Source organism: Nomascus leucogenys, chromosome 10, assembly GCF_006542625.1.
Source record: "Nomascus leucogenys isolate Asia chromosome 10, Asia_NLE_v1, whole genome shotgun sequence".
Taxonomy (NCBI): Eukaryota; Metazoa; Chordata; class Mammalia; order Primates; family Hylobatidae; genus Nomascus; species Nomascus leucogenys.
In genome coordinates, this window is record NC_044390.1 from 60,973,299 (window position 1) to 60,988,451 (window position 15,153).

The 15,153-nt window shown below is 59.4% G+C and overlaps 3 protein-coding genes and 2 non-coding genes across 6 annotated transcripts; 1 reads left to right on the top strand and 4 right to left on the bottom strand.

Annotated features, from left to right (window-relative positions):
- Window positions 1-681: 681 nt before the first annotated feature.
- Window positions 682-5,634, top strand: EIF3G (eukaryotic translation initiation factor 3 subunit G). The gene is made up of 11 exons (XM_003275727.3): window positions 682-774; window positions 915-961; window positions 1,455-1,538; window positions 1,646-1,734; window positions 1,875-1,934; window positions 3,400-3,504; window positions 3,599-3,788; window positions 4,535-4,642; window positions 4,771-4,907; window positions 5,008-5,114; window positions 5,519-5,634. Exons 1-11 carry the CDS (start codon window positions 755-757, stop codon window positions 5,532-5,534), a joined length of 963 nt encoding a protein of 320 aa, XP_003275775.1. The 5' UTR covers window positions 682-754; the 3' UTR covers window positions 5,535-5,634.
- Window positions 5,248-9,119, bottom strand: P2RY11 (purinergic receptor P2Y11). Its single transcript, XM_003275726.3, has 2 exons — window positions 8,905-9,119; window positions 5,248-7,013 (listed from the first exon to the last, which is right to left on the bottom strand). Exons 1-2 carry the CDS (start codon window positions 8,921-8,923, stop codon window positions 5,908-5,910), a joined length of 1,125 nt encoding a protein of 374 aa, XP_003275774.2. The 5' UTR covers window positions 8,924-9,119; the 3' UTR covers window positions 5,248-5,907.
- Window positions 9,120-9,344: 225 nt separating this feature from the next.
- On the bottom strand, window positions 9,345-14,402 carry PPAN (peter pan homolog). Of its 2 annotated transcripts, none has more exons than XM_030820902.1 (12): window positions 14,213-14,402; window positions 13,954-14,124; window positions 13,016-13,117; window positions 12,767-12,817; window positions 12,487-12,657; window positions 10,954-11,030; window positions 10,621-10,725; window positions 10,396-10,519; window positions 10,241-10,319; window positions 10,029-10,158; window positions 9,778-9,947; window positions 9,345-9,699 (listed from the first exon to the last, which is right to left on the bottom strand). In XM_030820902.1, exons 1-12 carry the CDS (start codon window positions 14,228-14,230, stop codon window positions 9,479-9,481), a joined length of 1,419 nt encoding a protein of 472 aa, XP_030676762.1. In that variant the 5' UTR covers window positions 14,231-14,402; the 3' UTR covers window positions 9,345-9,478. The 2 variants fall into 2 exon arrangements, with proteins under 2 accessions (XP_030676762.1, XP_012364967.1); XM_012509513.2 differs by having other exon boundaries at window positions 10,621-10,728; window positions 14,213-14,331.
- LOC115837150 lies at window positions 10,825-10,904 on the bottom strand. The gene has a single exon (XR_004032181.1). It is a non-coding gene; the product is annotated as a small nucleolar RNA U105B (small nucleolar RNA).
- LOC115837144 lies at window positions 12,881-12,971 on the bottom strand. The gene has a single exon (XR_004032176.1). It is a non-coding gene; the product is annotated as a small nucleolar RNA SNORD105 (small nucleolar RNA).
- Window positions 14,403-15,153: the final 751 nt, after the last annotated feature.

The following is a 15,153-nucleotide window of genomic DNA, read 5'->3' on the forward strand; positions in this document are numbered from 1 at the left end:
AGTGAGCTTTATGATTATTATTATTTATTTTAATTTTACTTATTTTTCTGAGACGGAGTCTCACTCTGCAGCCCCAGGCTGGAGTGCAGTGGTGCGATCTCGGCTCACTGCAGCCTCCGCCTCCTGGGTTCAAGCGATTCTCCCGCCTCAGTCTCCCGAGTAGCTGGGATTACAGGTGCCCACCACCAAGCCCGGCTAATTTTTTTTTTTTTTTTTTTTTTTTTTTTTGAGACGGTGTCTCGCTCTGTCGCCAGGCTGGAGTGCAGTGGCGCGATCTCGGCTCACTGCAACCTCCGCCTCCTGGGTTCAAGCGATTCTCCTGCCTCAGCCTCACGAGTAGCTGGAACTGCAGGCACGCACTATCACGCCCAGCTAATTTTTGTGTTTTTAGTAGTGACGGGGTTTCGCCACGTTGGCCAAGCTGGTCTCGAACTCCTTACCTCAGGTGATCCTCCCGCCTCGACCTCCCAAAGTGCAGGGATTACAGGCTTGAGCCACCTCGCCCGGCCTATTTTAATTTTAAAGGTGAATAGGACCAGCCCTGGAATCAGCCTTTGCTGCGCTGGCCCTGCTCTGGTACCAGCAACGCTCAGTAGCACACACAGTCGCGTGCGCCTCCACCTCCGTCCGCAGGTGTCGCTGTGGGTGCCGCGCCTGGGCCCCTCTAGGCGGCGACGGCGGCACCGGAAGTCTCGATTTTCACCCACTTCCGCCCTCTGGCCGGACTTGGGCTGCGTGGAGAATACTTTTTGCGATGCCTACTGGAGACTTTGAGTGAGTCGGCGATCGCGGAAGGGGGCACGGGAGACCGTTGGGGTGCTCTGGGAAGTATTATGGGGCCTGGTTGCGCCGAGGCTGCGGGGGGCCGGGCCTGGCTGACTTAATCTTCGTTCCCCACACGTTTGTTTCCGCAGTTCGAAGCCCAGTTGGGCCGACCAGGTGGAGGAGGAGGGGGAGGACGGTAAGTGTACCCGGTCGCCTGGGGTATTGGCGGCCAGGCCCGAGCCGGGTGACTGCCGCCTGCTTCCATCTACCAGTCTGGCACCGTGTACCCCGTCACGGCCTGCCCCTGCCCCGCGCCATCCTCCTTGGGACCCGCCTGTTGCCAACTCCAGGTGTTCCCCGGCGGGTCCCTCTTCCTCCCATGCCACTGCCCAAGTCCTCCCAGCTGTTCCCTTACTCCCGGGAGGAAGTTGTAATCTCCCGTCTCCTGTTTCTCTACTGGCGCCTGGTTGGCTTCATGGCCTGGCACCCACCTTCCTACGAGGGATCCCCCATCCTTGCCACTCCGAGTCCCCACAGGGCCATCCCATTGCACTGCCTGGCCCAGCCCTCTGCCCTTGGCCTGCCTTTCTCCGCTCTTGCTGTAGGCGTCATCCCAAAAGCCCTTCCATCGCAGCTGGGGAGCTCCTGCCCATGGAGCTGACCCCTCCTCCCTACGCTGCCTCTTGCAGACAAATGTGTCACCAGCGAGCTCCTCAAGGGGATCCCTCTGGCCACAGGTGACACCAGCCCAGAGCCAGAGCTACTGCCGGGAGGTGAGTGAGGACTGCCACTCCATGTCCGGGCTGCCTCTCCCTCCAGCCCTGCCGCTCCTGATCCCCATGACCCGGGGCTCAGTCCTCTGTTTTTCCCCTTCTCCCAGCTCCACTGCCGCCTCCCAAGGAGGTCATCAACGGAAACATAAAGACAGTGACAGAGTACAAGATAGATGAGGATGGCAAGAAGTTCAAGGTGAGGGTGGGGGGTGCAGGGAGTGGAGACCCTTGGGCTTGGGGGCCCTTAGACCGGAAGGGGGCAGGGTGTGTTGAGGAGGTTGATAAAGGAGATCCCTTGGTCCCAGGAGCCTGACCCTTCTCCCCTCCCATCCTCAGATTGTCCGCACCTTCAGGATTGAGACCCGGAAGGCTTCAAAGGCTGTTGCAAGGAGGAAGGTGAGGCTCTCCTTCCCCAGGGCTAACCTAGAGGAATTGGAAAACCGTGTTCCCGGACCTTTGTGTTTAGAGATGGGGCTTAACTCTTTTTTTTTTTGTCTTTTGTTTTTGTTTTTGAGACAGAGTGTTGCTCTGTCCCCCAGGCTGAAGTGCAGTGGCGTGATCTCGACTCACTGCAACCTCCGCCTCCTGGGTTCAAGTGATTCTCCTGCCTCAGCCTCCCGAGTAGCTGGGGTTACAGGCATGCGCCACCACGCCCAGCTAATTTTTGTACTTTTAGTAGAGACGGGGTTTTGCCATGTTGGCCAGGCTGGTCTCGAACTCCTGACCTCACATGATCTGCCCGCCTCGGCCTCCCAAAGTGTTGGGATTACAGGTGTGAGCCATCCACCTGGCCGGGCTTAACTCTTTGTACCTATTTTGTTGAAGCTGAACTGAGGCCTGGGGTGCTTGCACTCTCTTGGGGCCCTGAAAAGTCCAAGGCACAGCAGTCGATAAATAGCAACTAAATAAATGATGATAAATATCTAATAAAAGTTCGATGATATCAAAATATATTAATATCAAATAAATTCGATCGATGGTAAATATCGAATAAAAGTTAGATTCTTTTAATTTTTTTAAAGACACAGGGTCTAGTTCTGTTGCCCAGGCTGGAGTACAGTGGCACGATCATAGCTTACTGCAGCCTTAAACTCCCAGGCTCAAGCCATCCTCCCACCCCACCCTCCTGAGTAGCTGAGATTACAGGTGTGCCCTGCCACACCGGCTAATTTTAATTGTTTGTAGAGATGGGGTTTCACTATGTTGCCCAGGCTGGTTTCCAGCTCCTGGGCTTAAGAGATCCTCTCACCTTCGCCTCTCAAAGTGCTGGGATTACAGGAGGGAGCCACTGCGCCCAGCCAGGGTTAGATTCTTATTCCTCTTGGCCTGTCAACCTGGAGGAATGGAGGCAGGAGGTGGTCGCAGCAGTTTTTGGAAGAAGCGTTAGCAATAAATACACTTAGAACAGCTTGCTGTGCACTTAATTTTAACATACCCCACGCCAAGCACCTTGCACAAAGTGTTTCTCATTCAGTCTCCTTAGGAGCCCAGGGAGGCAGGAAGCTTTTGTGGTTCCCGTTTTATAAGGGAGGAAGCTGAGGCTCAGGTTGTCTAACTCAAGGGCCCAGAGGTCTGGGTGGACCCCTGCACATCCCTGAGTATCGCGCCCTGGTGGGAGCTGGTCCTCCAGGCTGCACAGGCCCCATGCTGTGTAGCTGTCACCTGGAGCCCGAGGCTGACAGCTGCCCTGCTCAGGAAATGGGAACTGTCGCCAGGACTGTTCAGGGAGTGCTTGAGGAGGATGAAAATGGGGTTCGAGGCCCAGACACTCTGGGGGTGGCTGTTGTAGGTCTAGGGTATCCCACTGTGGAACCCGGCCTGCCCCTGCCCTCAGCTGTCCCCCATCCCTCCCTGAGCCCAGAATTGGAAGAAGTTCGGGAACTCAGAGTTTGACCCCCCGGGACCCAATGTGGCCACCACCACTGTCAGTGACGATGTCTCTATGACGTTCATCACCAGCAAAGAGGTAAGCGGGGCAATCAGGTGGGGCTGGCATCCTGGGGTGGGGGTAGAGGGGTGCCTCAGCTGCCTCTGAGCTCCCCCCAACCCGCCCCTGCCAGGACCTGAACTGCCAGGAGGAGGAGGACCCCATGAACAAACTCAAGGGCCAGAAGATAGTGTCCTGCCGCATCTGCAAGGGCGACCACTGGACCACCCGCTGCCCCTACAAGGACACGCTGGGGCCCATGCAGAAGGAGCTGGCCGAGCAGCTGGGCTTGTCTACCGGCGAGAAGGAGAAGCTGCCGGGAGGTGCGGGGCTGGGGATGCTGGCTGCATTGCGGGGGCGGGAGGGTGCTGCTGTCAGTGCACGGGTTCTGTCCCCACTGCTGCCTTAGTGCTGTCATCTCCCGCACGACAGTGCAGCGGGTTTGATGGCGCCAGACTCTCCTCGGGGCGTCTGTGCCTTCCTAATTGGCTGTACCTTCTATGGTTGGGAGACGGGTGTCTCCCATATATGTGCGACTTGGTAGCTGTGACTTTGCTGGTGGCCCTGTGACTGTCCTGATGAGCGGCTGTCTGTCGGCCCCAGGGTGCTGACCACCCCACCTTGTGTGTTCGCACTGTGTGTATAGTGTTTCTGTTGCATGCCTGTGGCTGTACCGTCCAAATTCTTTGGTGGGATTTGCTGGTGGCGAGTGTGAGAGTGGAGATGTGCACTTGTCATCTACCATGCGAGGGGGACCTGGGCACTGTTCCTGTCGTGTGTCCCATGCCTGCCGTCACTGTGGATGTGAGGCTGCCGTCCCTGTTGCCCTCCCGCCCTCTCTGGCGTGGGATTGGGGCTCCTCCTCCTCCGCCAGTGTTGCCAGCTGGGAGCTCAAATGGTGTCAGCTTCTCAGGTGTCAACCTTGGTGTCCTCGTGCCCAACTGGCTGCCTGTGGCTTGGCACATAGTGCCGGTGCTGGATCAGCACTGAAGCCCGAGCTTCCTGGGGCGGCTCTGTCCCCACGCCCGCGCCAGAGTGACGTTGAACTCGACTGTCTTTCCGTCCCCAGAGCTAGAGCCGGTGCAGGCCACGCAGAACAAGACAGGGAAGTATGTGCCGCCGAGCCTGCGCGATGGGGCCAGCCGCCGCGGGGAGTCCATGCAGCCCAACCGCAGAGGTGAGGGGCACCCCGACGCCAGGCTGGTGGGTAGGCACCTCCCGGCACCTCGTAATTATCCCCGAAGCGTGCACATGAGGGCCAGGCAGTGGCCTCCCCCTCACAGCCACCTCCCCTCTCCCACACAGCCGACGACAACGCCACCATCCGTGTCACCAACTTGTCAGAGGACACCCGTGAGACTGACCTGCAGGAGCTCTTCCGGCCTTTCGGCTCCATCTCCCGCATCTACTTGGCTAAGGACAAGACCACTGGCCAGTCCAAGGTGGGCAGGCAGGCAGGCGCGGCGGGGCTGTGTGAGGGTCACCTGTCCTAGGGTCGCCTGTCCTAGCTCATGCCCCTGACCCTATCCCGCCCCTCCACAGGGCTTCGCCTTCATCAGCTTCCACCGCCGTGAGGATGCCGCGCGCGCCATTGCCGGGGTGTCCGGCTTTGGCTACGACCACCTCATCCTCAACGTCGAGTGGGCCAAGTAAGACTCCACCCCCGCCCCGCCCACCCCGCCCCGCCCCACCCCGCCCGACCTCTCCCTCCCCCAGCCCCTGCTCCCTGCCTCGTCCCAGCACCTTCACGGAGCATTGGGCCAACCAATAGCCCTGAGCCAATTTAACAGTCCCCCAGCTGGTTTTGAGGGGACAGTCCTTTATTGTCTTTTTCTAAAACCTGGCAGAGGGGCAGAGGGGTGGCAGCTCTTGTGCCTGGGGTCCCTGCCAGTCCGTGGGCCAGGCCTGGAGACTGGCCATTTGGCTCCGTGCCCGCTTTGTCCTCACATTACCCCGTCCTTCTCTGCCCACCCACCCCCAAGATGCCACTTGGGTGTCTGGGGTCTTGGGGTGACGCCAGAGGTCTCATACCTGCCACCCTCCCGTACCCCAGGCCGTCCACCAACTAAGCCAGCTGCCACTGCGTGCTCAGCCCAGGACCCTTGGCGACAGAAGGCAGCCTCCGAGAGCGCGGGCTCCAAGCGCAATAAAGCAGCTCCATTCTCTCTACTTGGTTCTTTTTGTTCTTTCGTCTCCCGTCCTGTGGCGGGGGCCAGCGCCTCCCCTCCCCTGGGCGTGGTTTGGTTCGACCCTGCAGGGAGCCCTGTGGCTAGCGCTGTGGGTGGGAAAGGCGACTGCTCCTGCCTGGGCTGCAGCTGGGCCTGACCTGGCCGCAACCACAGGTGTTGCTTTTTGGGGGAAGGGGCGCGTCGGGGCTGGGGCCCTGCCCTCAGGGTGCTCCAGCAACACCTAGGGTGAGGAGGCGGCTTCCGCTAGGCCACGTCATGGGCTCAGCTCGTGGGACTGGGGCTCCGACGGTTTAGGGGCGGCTGTGGCATTGAGGGGCAGGGCTTGGCCGGTGCTCTTGGCGTCCTCTGGGTTCCAGCTGTCCCTGTAGCCGGGACAGTGTCGGCGGCAGCAGCCCAGGCTGGGCACCGCGGCCATGTAGAGTAGCGGGTGGACACAGAAGGCCAGGGGCATGAGGCCCCGCATCACCTGGTAGCCCACGTAGGGCCCCAGCTCCAGGGCTGCCGTGGCCTGGGCCATGTCTGCAAAGCTCGGGCAGCGGGTGCTCCAGCGCTGCCGAGCATCCACGTTGAGCACCCGCATGATGTGGTAGGGCACATAGGAGCTGGCGTAGAGGGCCACACCACTGGCCACCAATGCTGCCACACGCAGCTTCTCAGCCACAGTCATGCCTGGGCTGCGTAGCACGGCCCGTCCGAGGGCGCCGTAGGCTGCCAGCGTGAGCAGCAGTGGCAGGCCGCAGCCCAGCCCCGCCAGCGCCAGGCTGTAAGCTCTGTAGGCCGCTAGCGTGTGGCCTGCTGTCCCCATACACTTGATGCAGGCCTCGGGCCTGGCCACGCTGCAGTTGCTCGCCCCCTGCTGCGGCCTCTTCAGGTGGGAGAAGCTGAGTGTGGGCGTGGCCAGCAGGGCGGCCAGGACCCAGCCAGTGGCGCTCACAGCCCAGGCATGCTTGGGTCGCAGGTGGCTTCGGGCAAAGAAGGGGTGCACGATGCCCAGGTAGCGGTTGAGGCTGATGCAGGTGATGAAGATGACGCTGCCCAGCAGGTTGCAGGTGAAGAGGAAGCGCTCCAGGCGGCATGCGGCCTCCCCATAGCGCCAGTGCTTGGGGGGATAGAGGTAGGCGGCCAGCGGGGGCAGCGTCAGGGCGCAGAGCAGGTCGCTGACCGCCAGCTGGACCGAGAAGACCACGGCGGGGTGCCACGGGCGCTGCTCCCGGGTGCTGAAGCGGTACAGGGCCAGGCCATTGCTGGCCACGGCCACCAGGAACTCAACCACCAGTATGGGCCACAGAAAGTCCCCCTGGAACCCACTGAGGATGTTGTCGGCAGCTGCCAAGAAGTTGGCAGGGCAAGACGTGGCACCTGTGGGCAGAAGGTGTCACCAGCTGAGCCCTATTCCCCCATAAGGCGGCTCCTGCTATCCCGAGAGCCCATGTCTGCCATGGCATGGATCCCTTGACACGAGTTCTTTCCCCTCCCTGGAAGGGGAACGGGCTCCACTCCTTTATATGGACAGGATTGGGGCTCAGAGCCAGGGTTCTGCATTGGGCCCCAATGGACCAGCTTAGGCGGGCCAGGCAGTCTTGGAGCTCAAGGTCCACTGGTAACACGGGCAGCGGCCACCCTGCTCCCCCACCATACCTGGCCCCACTAGAGGCCTCCTCCCCAAAGTCCAGCCCCAGCAAGGCCTGCCGGTTCCACTTCAGATCTGTGCTGTCCGAAGCCCCGCGGGGGTCCAGCCCCCACCCTGCCCTGACCTCGGCACCTGCCGCTGCCCACAGCCTCTTCTCCCTGTGGCCACCAGAGGGCACCCGCGAGCGCCAGAGTCCTGTCCCATCCTTTTGCTTCCAGGTGCTCACACTTGGCTAGGGAGTTGCCGCCAAAAAGCCAGACTCACCCCACAAGGTCCCACAAGAGCGCTCCCGCCCGCCATACCCCCCAGTGCCACCCACTGTGCTCCGCGACTCACTCCCTCGCACCAGCCCACCCAGGCTTCTTGGCTGCTCTTGCAGACTTGTGCCTTGGTACCTTCGCACCCATTTTTTTTTTTTTTTTTTTGAGACAGAGTCTCGCTCTCATCACCCAGGCTGGAGTGCAATGATTCGATATCAGCTCACTACAATCTCTGCCTCCCGGGTTCAAGTGATTCTCCTGCCTCAGCTTCCTATTTGGGACTACAGGCACCCACCACCAGGCCTGGTTTAATTTTAAATTTTCTATTTTTAGTAGAGATGGGTTTCCCCACGTTGGCCAGGAGGTCTCGAATTCCTGACCTCAGATCTGCCCGCCTCAGCCTCCTAAAGTGCTGGGATTACAGGCGTGAGCCACCGCCCCCAGCCACACCCAGACATTCTTGAAGCTCCTTTTCCCACGTCCGTGGTCCTGCCTGCGAGAGGCCCCAAGGCCACCCTAACCACTGTGACAACAGCCCTCGTGCCCTCCACTCTCCCTTCCCTGCGGTATTTTCCCCCATACCCTGTGCCCCCACCTGATGAAGGTGAGAAAAATCTCCCTCCTTCGGGAGGATGGGGGGGCCCTGCTTACCTGCTACTGGCACCAGTGCTCACCACAGTGCCCAGGGCACAGCAGCACAGGGGCACTCACTCCTTGTGCACCCCACTCCTGCCTCTGCAGGCTGGGGACAGGCTTCTCCGGAAGAGCCTCCCCGCTCCCAACGCCAGCCTGCTCAGGGAGGAAGTGTCGTCTAGACCTGGCTTTTTTTCGAGACAGGATTTCACTGTCACCGAGGCTGAGGTGCAGTGGTGCAATCCCAGCTCAGTGCAGTCTCGACCTCCTGCGGTCAAGTGACCCTCCTGCCTCAGCCTCCCGAGTAGCTGGAATCACAGGCTCGTGCCACCACACCCAGCCTTGATCTAGGTTTTTTTGAGATGGAGTTTCCCTCATTGCCCAAGCTGGAGTGCAATGGTGCAATCTCGGGTCATGGCAACCTCCGCCTCCCGGGTTTAAGTGATTCTCCTGTCTCAGCCTCCTGAGTAGCTGGGATTACAGGCATGTGCCACCAGGCCCAGCTAATTTTTTATTTTTAGTAGAGACGGGGTTTCTCCTTGTTGGTCAGGGTGGTCTCAAACCCCTGACCTCGTCTTCCGCCCGCCTCGACCTCCCAAAGTGCTGGGATTACAGGCATGAGCCACTGTGCCCAGCCCCAGACCTAGGTGTTTTACCAATACCCACTGGCCCCACCTCCTGGCAATCTGCAGACCTCCTGGAGACAGCCAACATGCCTTCTCCTTACCTGAGACGTTGGCTGCCATGCTCCCGTGCCGAGCATCAGCCTGTGTCTGCTACCCAGTTCCCCAGACCCTCCCCCAGTCACCAGTGGCTTAGCGGGCCCTGCCCCAGCCCCGCCCCCAGTTCCTGGCCCAGCCAGCAGAACAGGCCAGCGTGTCTTTCCACCCACGTTTCCTTCCTCATTGTGCCACAGCCCTACTGAGGTTCAAGCTCATCTGCTGAAAGCATGACCTGTCTGCTTGCAGGGCTCTTTGGTGGATTGTGGGGAGGGGCCACTCATGCCTGCTGCCGCCACCAATGAAACCAACCCTGTGCAGGGTAGGGGAGAGACCCAGCTTCCAGGAAGAAACCAGGTGGGAGGGACTGTCAGGTGTCGCCGGCCCAGGCCTCTCTGGGTTGCTTTGTAGGGCTCCAGAATGCCCCATCCCAAACACTGACATGGACCCCTGGCCAGTTCAGTTCTTTATTGGAGTGGAAAGGTTGGGGACACAACTCCTTTATGAAAGGAAACCGAGGGCCACGTCTCGGGCCCCAATCTGGGGCGTTCAATCCATCCGCTGCTCCGGTGCGGCTTGGGCTCAGGCCACTCTCTTCCGTGGGCGGCCCCGGCCCTGGCCTCGCCTACCATCCCGGGAAGCCCCTCTGGGCCCCCGCCTGGCCTGGGCTCCCTGGGGCTTGTCCTTGGGCTTGGGAAACTTCTGGTCACAAAGGCGACCCCTGCCTCGATCCATTTCCCGCCGCTTCCGCTTCTGCCCTGGAGACTTGGTGAGCCGTTTCTGCTTGGCCTCGGGGAACAGGTCTGTGGGGAGAGACAGTGTCAGGGCCCCCAGGGACAAGGACAGGCTCTGGGTGCCCTGCTGCAGACCCCACTCCATACCCTCACTGGGCGCCTCGCCCACCGCCTGGCAGAAATACTCGACGTCATCATCTTCCTGTTCATCATCGTCCTCACCCAACCCCAGGCTCGCCGTCCTTGAAGGGATCCCAGAGGCCTCTTCATCACCACTCCCGACCCGTGCCTTCTTCATGCCCTCCAGGCTCTTCTTCCTGGAGGAGGGCGTGGGGGTCAACGTGGCCGCCCATCCCAGGGACCCCCCTCAGCCCCGCCCTTCCCAGCCCTGCCTGGACCTGTGGGCCTCCCGCTGCTCCTGCTTGCGCTGCACGTTCTGGGCCTGCTGGGCCTGCCTCTGCGCCTTCAGCCGCAGCTTCTTCTCCTTGGCTTCCAGGATGGCCTGCAGCTCCTCCTCCGTCTTGCGCACTGAGCCAGGAGACGCGGGTCACCAAGATCCGGGTGCAGCTCCACACCCATGACCCCCCACCCCCGCGGGCCCTGGCCTCACCAAAACTGTGGAACATCACTTTGCCCTCCCCGACGCCCTCCTGGACCTTGATGAGCTGCAGTGTCATCCGCGGGCCGATCTGGGGGGACGAGGGAGAAGTGTCAGCCCATCGTTGGGACTGGCGGACCCCGGGGGTCCCCTGCCCTGGGCCTCACCTCGGTGAGCCGCACTGCACTCTGCTGGGCCCGCATGTTGCCACGGCCGGCGACAGCCTGAGGCAGCTCTGTGATGTTGTGGTCGCCGTCAGGCTCTGCCTCGCTCTCCGACAGCCCCGCGCCCCTGTGTGTAGGACATACAGGGCTCAGTGGGGGAGCTCAGGCTCCCAGGCCTGTTCTGGGGTCCCCGGGCCGCAGTGGCCTTCCGCCCCATGCCCTCCTCACGTGGCCAGCAGCTCGCTGATGTCCTGCAGGCGACTCATGTTGGGGAACTTCTCCTGGAGAAGCTTCTTCATCCCACGACTCGCGCCCACAGGAACGACTTTGATGCTACTGCATGAACATGAGTGGACGGTTAAGGGGGTGGTCGGGGGCAAGTGGATGGTCAGCGGTCACGTGACGGGGCTGGTGGTCCCCATCTCACCCTTCCCACAGTGCATCAGGGCGTTTACTTTGAGACAGAGCAATTACAGAGTCTCAGCAGGAGTGCTGTCATCAGCTGCACGTGGAGGCCCCCACCCGGCACCCCCTCATCTCCCATCCTGCTGGGACACTCACTAGTGGCGGAAGTCCAGCTCCTGGGAGTCGGGGTTGTAGTCGATGAGGAGGCAGCGCTTGATGGTGTTCAGGTTCACCTAGAAGGTGAGGAAGACACCATACTCCAGTAGACTCATGGCAAAGTTTGGGGAAGTAGGGGCTTTGGGGCATACACACACTGTTCATGGACTGTGACACTGGCTAGAAATGCTGCTTCCAGCTCGTACCTGCAGTTTCAGCTACTCCAGAGGCTGAAGTGGGGGGACTGCCTGAGCCCAGGAGTTCAAAACCAGCCTGGGCAACACAGCGAGTCTCCATGTCTACAAAAAGTAGATGGAAAAATGAGTTGGACGTGGTGGCACATGCCTGTAGTCTCAGCTACTCAGGAAGCGGAAGCTGCAGGATTGCTTGTGCCCAGGAGTTCAATACCAACGTACAGAGACCCCATAATCCCAGCACTTCGGGAGGCTGAGGCGGGCGGATCACGAGGTCAGGAGATCGAGATCATCCTGGCTAACACGGTGAAATCCCGTCTCTACTAAAAATACAAAAAAATCAGCTGGAGTATGGTGGTGGGCGCCTGTAGTCCCAGCTACTAGGGAGGCTGAGGCAGGAGAATGGCATGAACCCGGGAGGCAGAGCTTGCAGTGAGATGAGATCGTGCCACTGCACTCCAGCCTGGGCAATAGAGCGAGACTCTGTCTCCAAAAAAAAAAAAAAAAAAAAAAAGCTTAAGAAGAAATCCTGGTCCCAGGGCCTGTATTAGACTCCCTGATGACTGATATCTTATATAATTTGTAAGTCCCATCTGAGAGTCACTAGTGACAAGGATTAGGAGCTAGGACTCAGGAGCCACATGAAATTAAAAATCCAGTCCTGCCCCCTGGAATCTAAACTTAGCATCTCTGCCAGCCTCAGTTTTGCTTTTTTTTTTTGAGACAGTGTCTCACTTTGTCACCCAGAATGGAGCAGAGTGGTGTAAACACAACTCACTGCAGCCTCGACCTCCTGGGCTCAGGTGATCCTCCCACCTCAGCGACCCCAGTAGCTGGTACTATAGGCATGCACCACCACACCGGGCTTTTTAAAAACCTACTTTTTGTAGACATGGGGTCTCGCTATGTTGCACAGGCTGATCTCAAAAGTCTTGGCTTCAAGCGATACTCCCGCCTCGCCCTCCCAAAGTACTGGGATTACAGGCCCGAGCCATAGCACTGGGCCCGCAGCTTCCCTCCGTAAAACAGGGCCACGAGAACAGATGCTACGATCCTGCTCAGCCCAGCACTCAACACACACGGGAAATAGAGCTCCATCAGTATTTCTTTCCACCTGCTGGAAAAGGTGCAGCTTGCGAGATGGGGAGTGCTGGGGGCATCTCTGGACACTTTTGCCCAGCATCATCACACAGAGGAGTGGGATTTGACCTCAGGACTCAGCAGACCCAGGAGCTCTCAGCCTCAGCGCTGGGAGGAGTGAGCAATCCATCTGAGGGCCTGTGGCACCTCTACCCGCTGCACCCCCCACATACGTGCCACCTTGCTAGGCCAGACCCACCTTGTGCACATTGATGGAGGGGAACAGGTTCTGGAACATGGTGGCCATGAGCTTCACATGCATGCCATGGGGGCCAAAGCTGTTGAGTACCAGGAGGGGTGGGTGGGCAAACTGCTGCTCGTGCATGCGGTGCCGGCGCAGGGAGGAGACCACATCACGCACCAGCGAGTACTGTAGGGCAGGAGCGAGGAGGGGGTGACCACCAACCACACATGGTTGCGGACACCCCAAAGTCCAGCTCTCACCCCACATGGCTTTGTACCACCTCCACCCCTCTCACCTTCTTGACCTGGAAGGTCAAGGTGGGGCCTCCTGGGAGGCGCATCAGCTTCTGCAGGAGAAGAAAAGATCAGTGACGCTGGAGGGGTCTGGCAGAGGAGCCCGCGAGTAGGCACCTTTGCCCCATATCTTCTTCAGAGCGTTTACTTTGAAGCCAGAAATCACAGCAGCTCAGAGGCATATGTGTTCATCATGAGAGACAGGGGAAGTGGGGGTCTGGGGGAGATGAAGAGTGAGGGCGTTTACTCACAAAGTAGACATTGGTCTCTGTTTTGCTCAGGATCAGAAAGTGTGTGACCCCGAGGGGCCCAGCCACTGCCACGCAGTCCTTCAGCGAGTTCTTCTTACGAACCTGGAAATGACAAAAAGAAAAAGAGAAAACATAGCTTATCCCTTGTTGCGACGACTATAAGCTGACGGTGCAGATCCTGTTATGGTCTGTCTTGCATCTGACCCTTTCAACAAGCCCAGAGAAGCAAAAGGATCTTAGCCTTTAGAGTCAATCGGACGCGGATTTGAGTTCTAACTCTGTCTCTTGCTCACAGCGCATCTTCCCATTGACAAATGAGCAAACTCAGGCCCAGCGAGGTTAAGTAACTTGCTTCAGGTACTGAGGAGAAGTCAGTTTCCAACCCTGCTTTGCTGCCTCCAGATTCTAGTCTCTCTTTTTTTTTCTAACACGGTCTCCTCTTGTCGCCCAGGCTGGAGTGAAGTGGCACGATCTCGATTCACTGCAGTCTTAATTTCCTGGGCTCAAGGAATCCTCCCACCTCAGCCTCCCGAGTAGCCGGGACCACAGGCGCGCACCACCATATCCGACTAATTTTTCTATTTTTTGTAAAGACGGGGTTTTGCCATGCTGCCCAGGCTGGTCTCGAATTCCTGGGCTCAAGTGATCCTCCCGCCTCAGCTTCCCCAAATGCTGGGAATACAGGCATGAGCCACCACGCCCGGCTCCAGATTCCAGTCTTAACCGTCAGGCTTAGGCGACCAACTATCTCCCAAGCTGCGCGCCCTCACTCCAACCCAGCAAAAGCCCTGAAAGACAGAGATGATGCTCCCCATGAGGGTCCCTTTTTCCAGCCGGGGAGACTAAGGCCTCCCACAGTTTTATAGCGGGAGCCATTACTGCAGCTACCAAGACTAGGCCGAGGGTGGGTGGAGGCGGGCTGGGGGTGGGGTACAGACCTGCAGACGGCTGGCAGTGAGCGGCTCCATGACCCGCCGCACGTCCAGACTGAGCTGCCGGATGTTGCGACCTGTGCAGCCCCGCGTGAACACGAACGAGTGCGGGTTCGCGGCATAGGCCTCGAGGTTGCGGAGCTGTGCCTGGGCGCGGGCGCGCTTCTGGTGCCGGGACTGCGGCGGCGAGAGACAAATGGTGAGCGCCGCGACCTCGGCCGGGACCCCACCTGCGCCACCTGCCACCCAAGCTGCGAACCCTTACCCTCCCTGACTGGCCCATGCTGCTGTGTCCTCCACGAGGCCTCCTGCGTCCGCCGCTTCCGGCGCCGCGCAGCTCACTTCCGGCGCCTGAGAGCCTGCACGGCGTAGTGACGTCATCAAGCGGGCCTGCGCACTAGTGGCCTCTGGGAGCGGGGAGGGGCAATCAGATGGAGCGGTTGCTATGGAGACACGGGTGCCAGTTTCTAGGGAGATCGGGGCGGGGCTACGCGGCTCCGGGCGGCAGAGAAACTAATTCGCCGGTTCGAATCCTGCTTTGGCCCATTTCCTCCAGCTGGGCTAAAACCACTTTCTGCATTCCGAGGCTCCTAAAATATCCCAAAGTAAGGCTGATAATGTCCCCCGGGCCCACGAATTAGGAGCGATCATGTATGCACAATGTTGGGCGCTCTGGCGCCAAGTACTTGGGGAGAAGCCACCGGAGGGAATGACTGTGGCAATCATTCATTTTCGTCCCGCAACTCCTCTGGGCCAGTTGTCCTCCCTGGGTACCCCTGTCTGCAGACGGGCTGAGGGATGGAAACTCCACATCACCTTCTGGAAACTCAGGGCAAGGCGGGCGTTTCGTGAATAACTCGCCCCCTCCTTCTTTCCGCTCAAAGCCTCAGTCTTGGCCTCAGGCCTCTGGCTTCTTCCCCAAAACCTTGCAGTGGGGGGAAGGGACACCCCCTCGCTGGGCTGAACATTACTCTCCCCTCCCCCATTGGCCTCCTCTCCCTCCTTGCTCTCTCTGGCACCCCAATTCTTCCTCCTCTCCCCCAGATGTGTCTCCCCTCCCCCTCGTCTTCCCCCTGTCTCTTTCTCCCTCATGTAACTTTGTCTCTGTCATCAGTTGTCTCTTTCATCATTTATAACTAAAGATGGAAACTAAAGAAGTTTCCTTTCTCTGTGTCTGGCCCCATCCCTCTTTCTTTCTTCTCATCT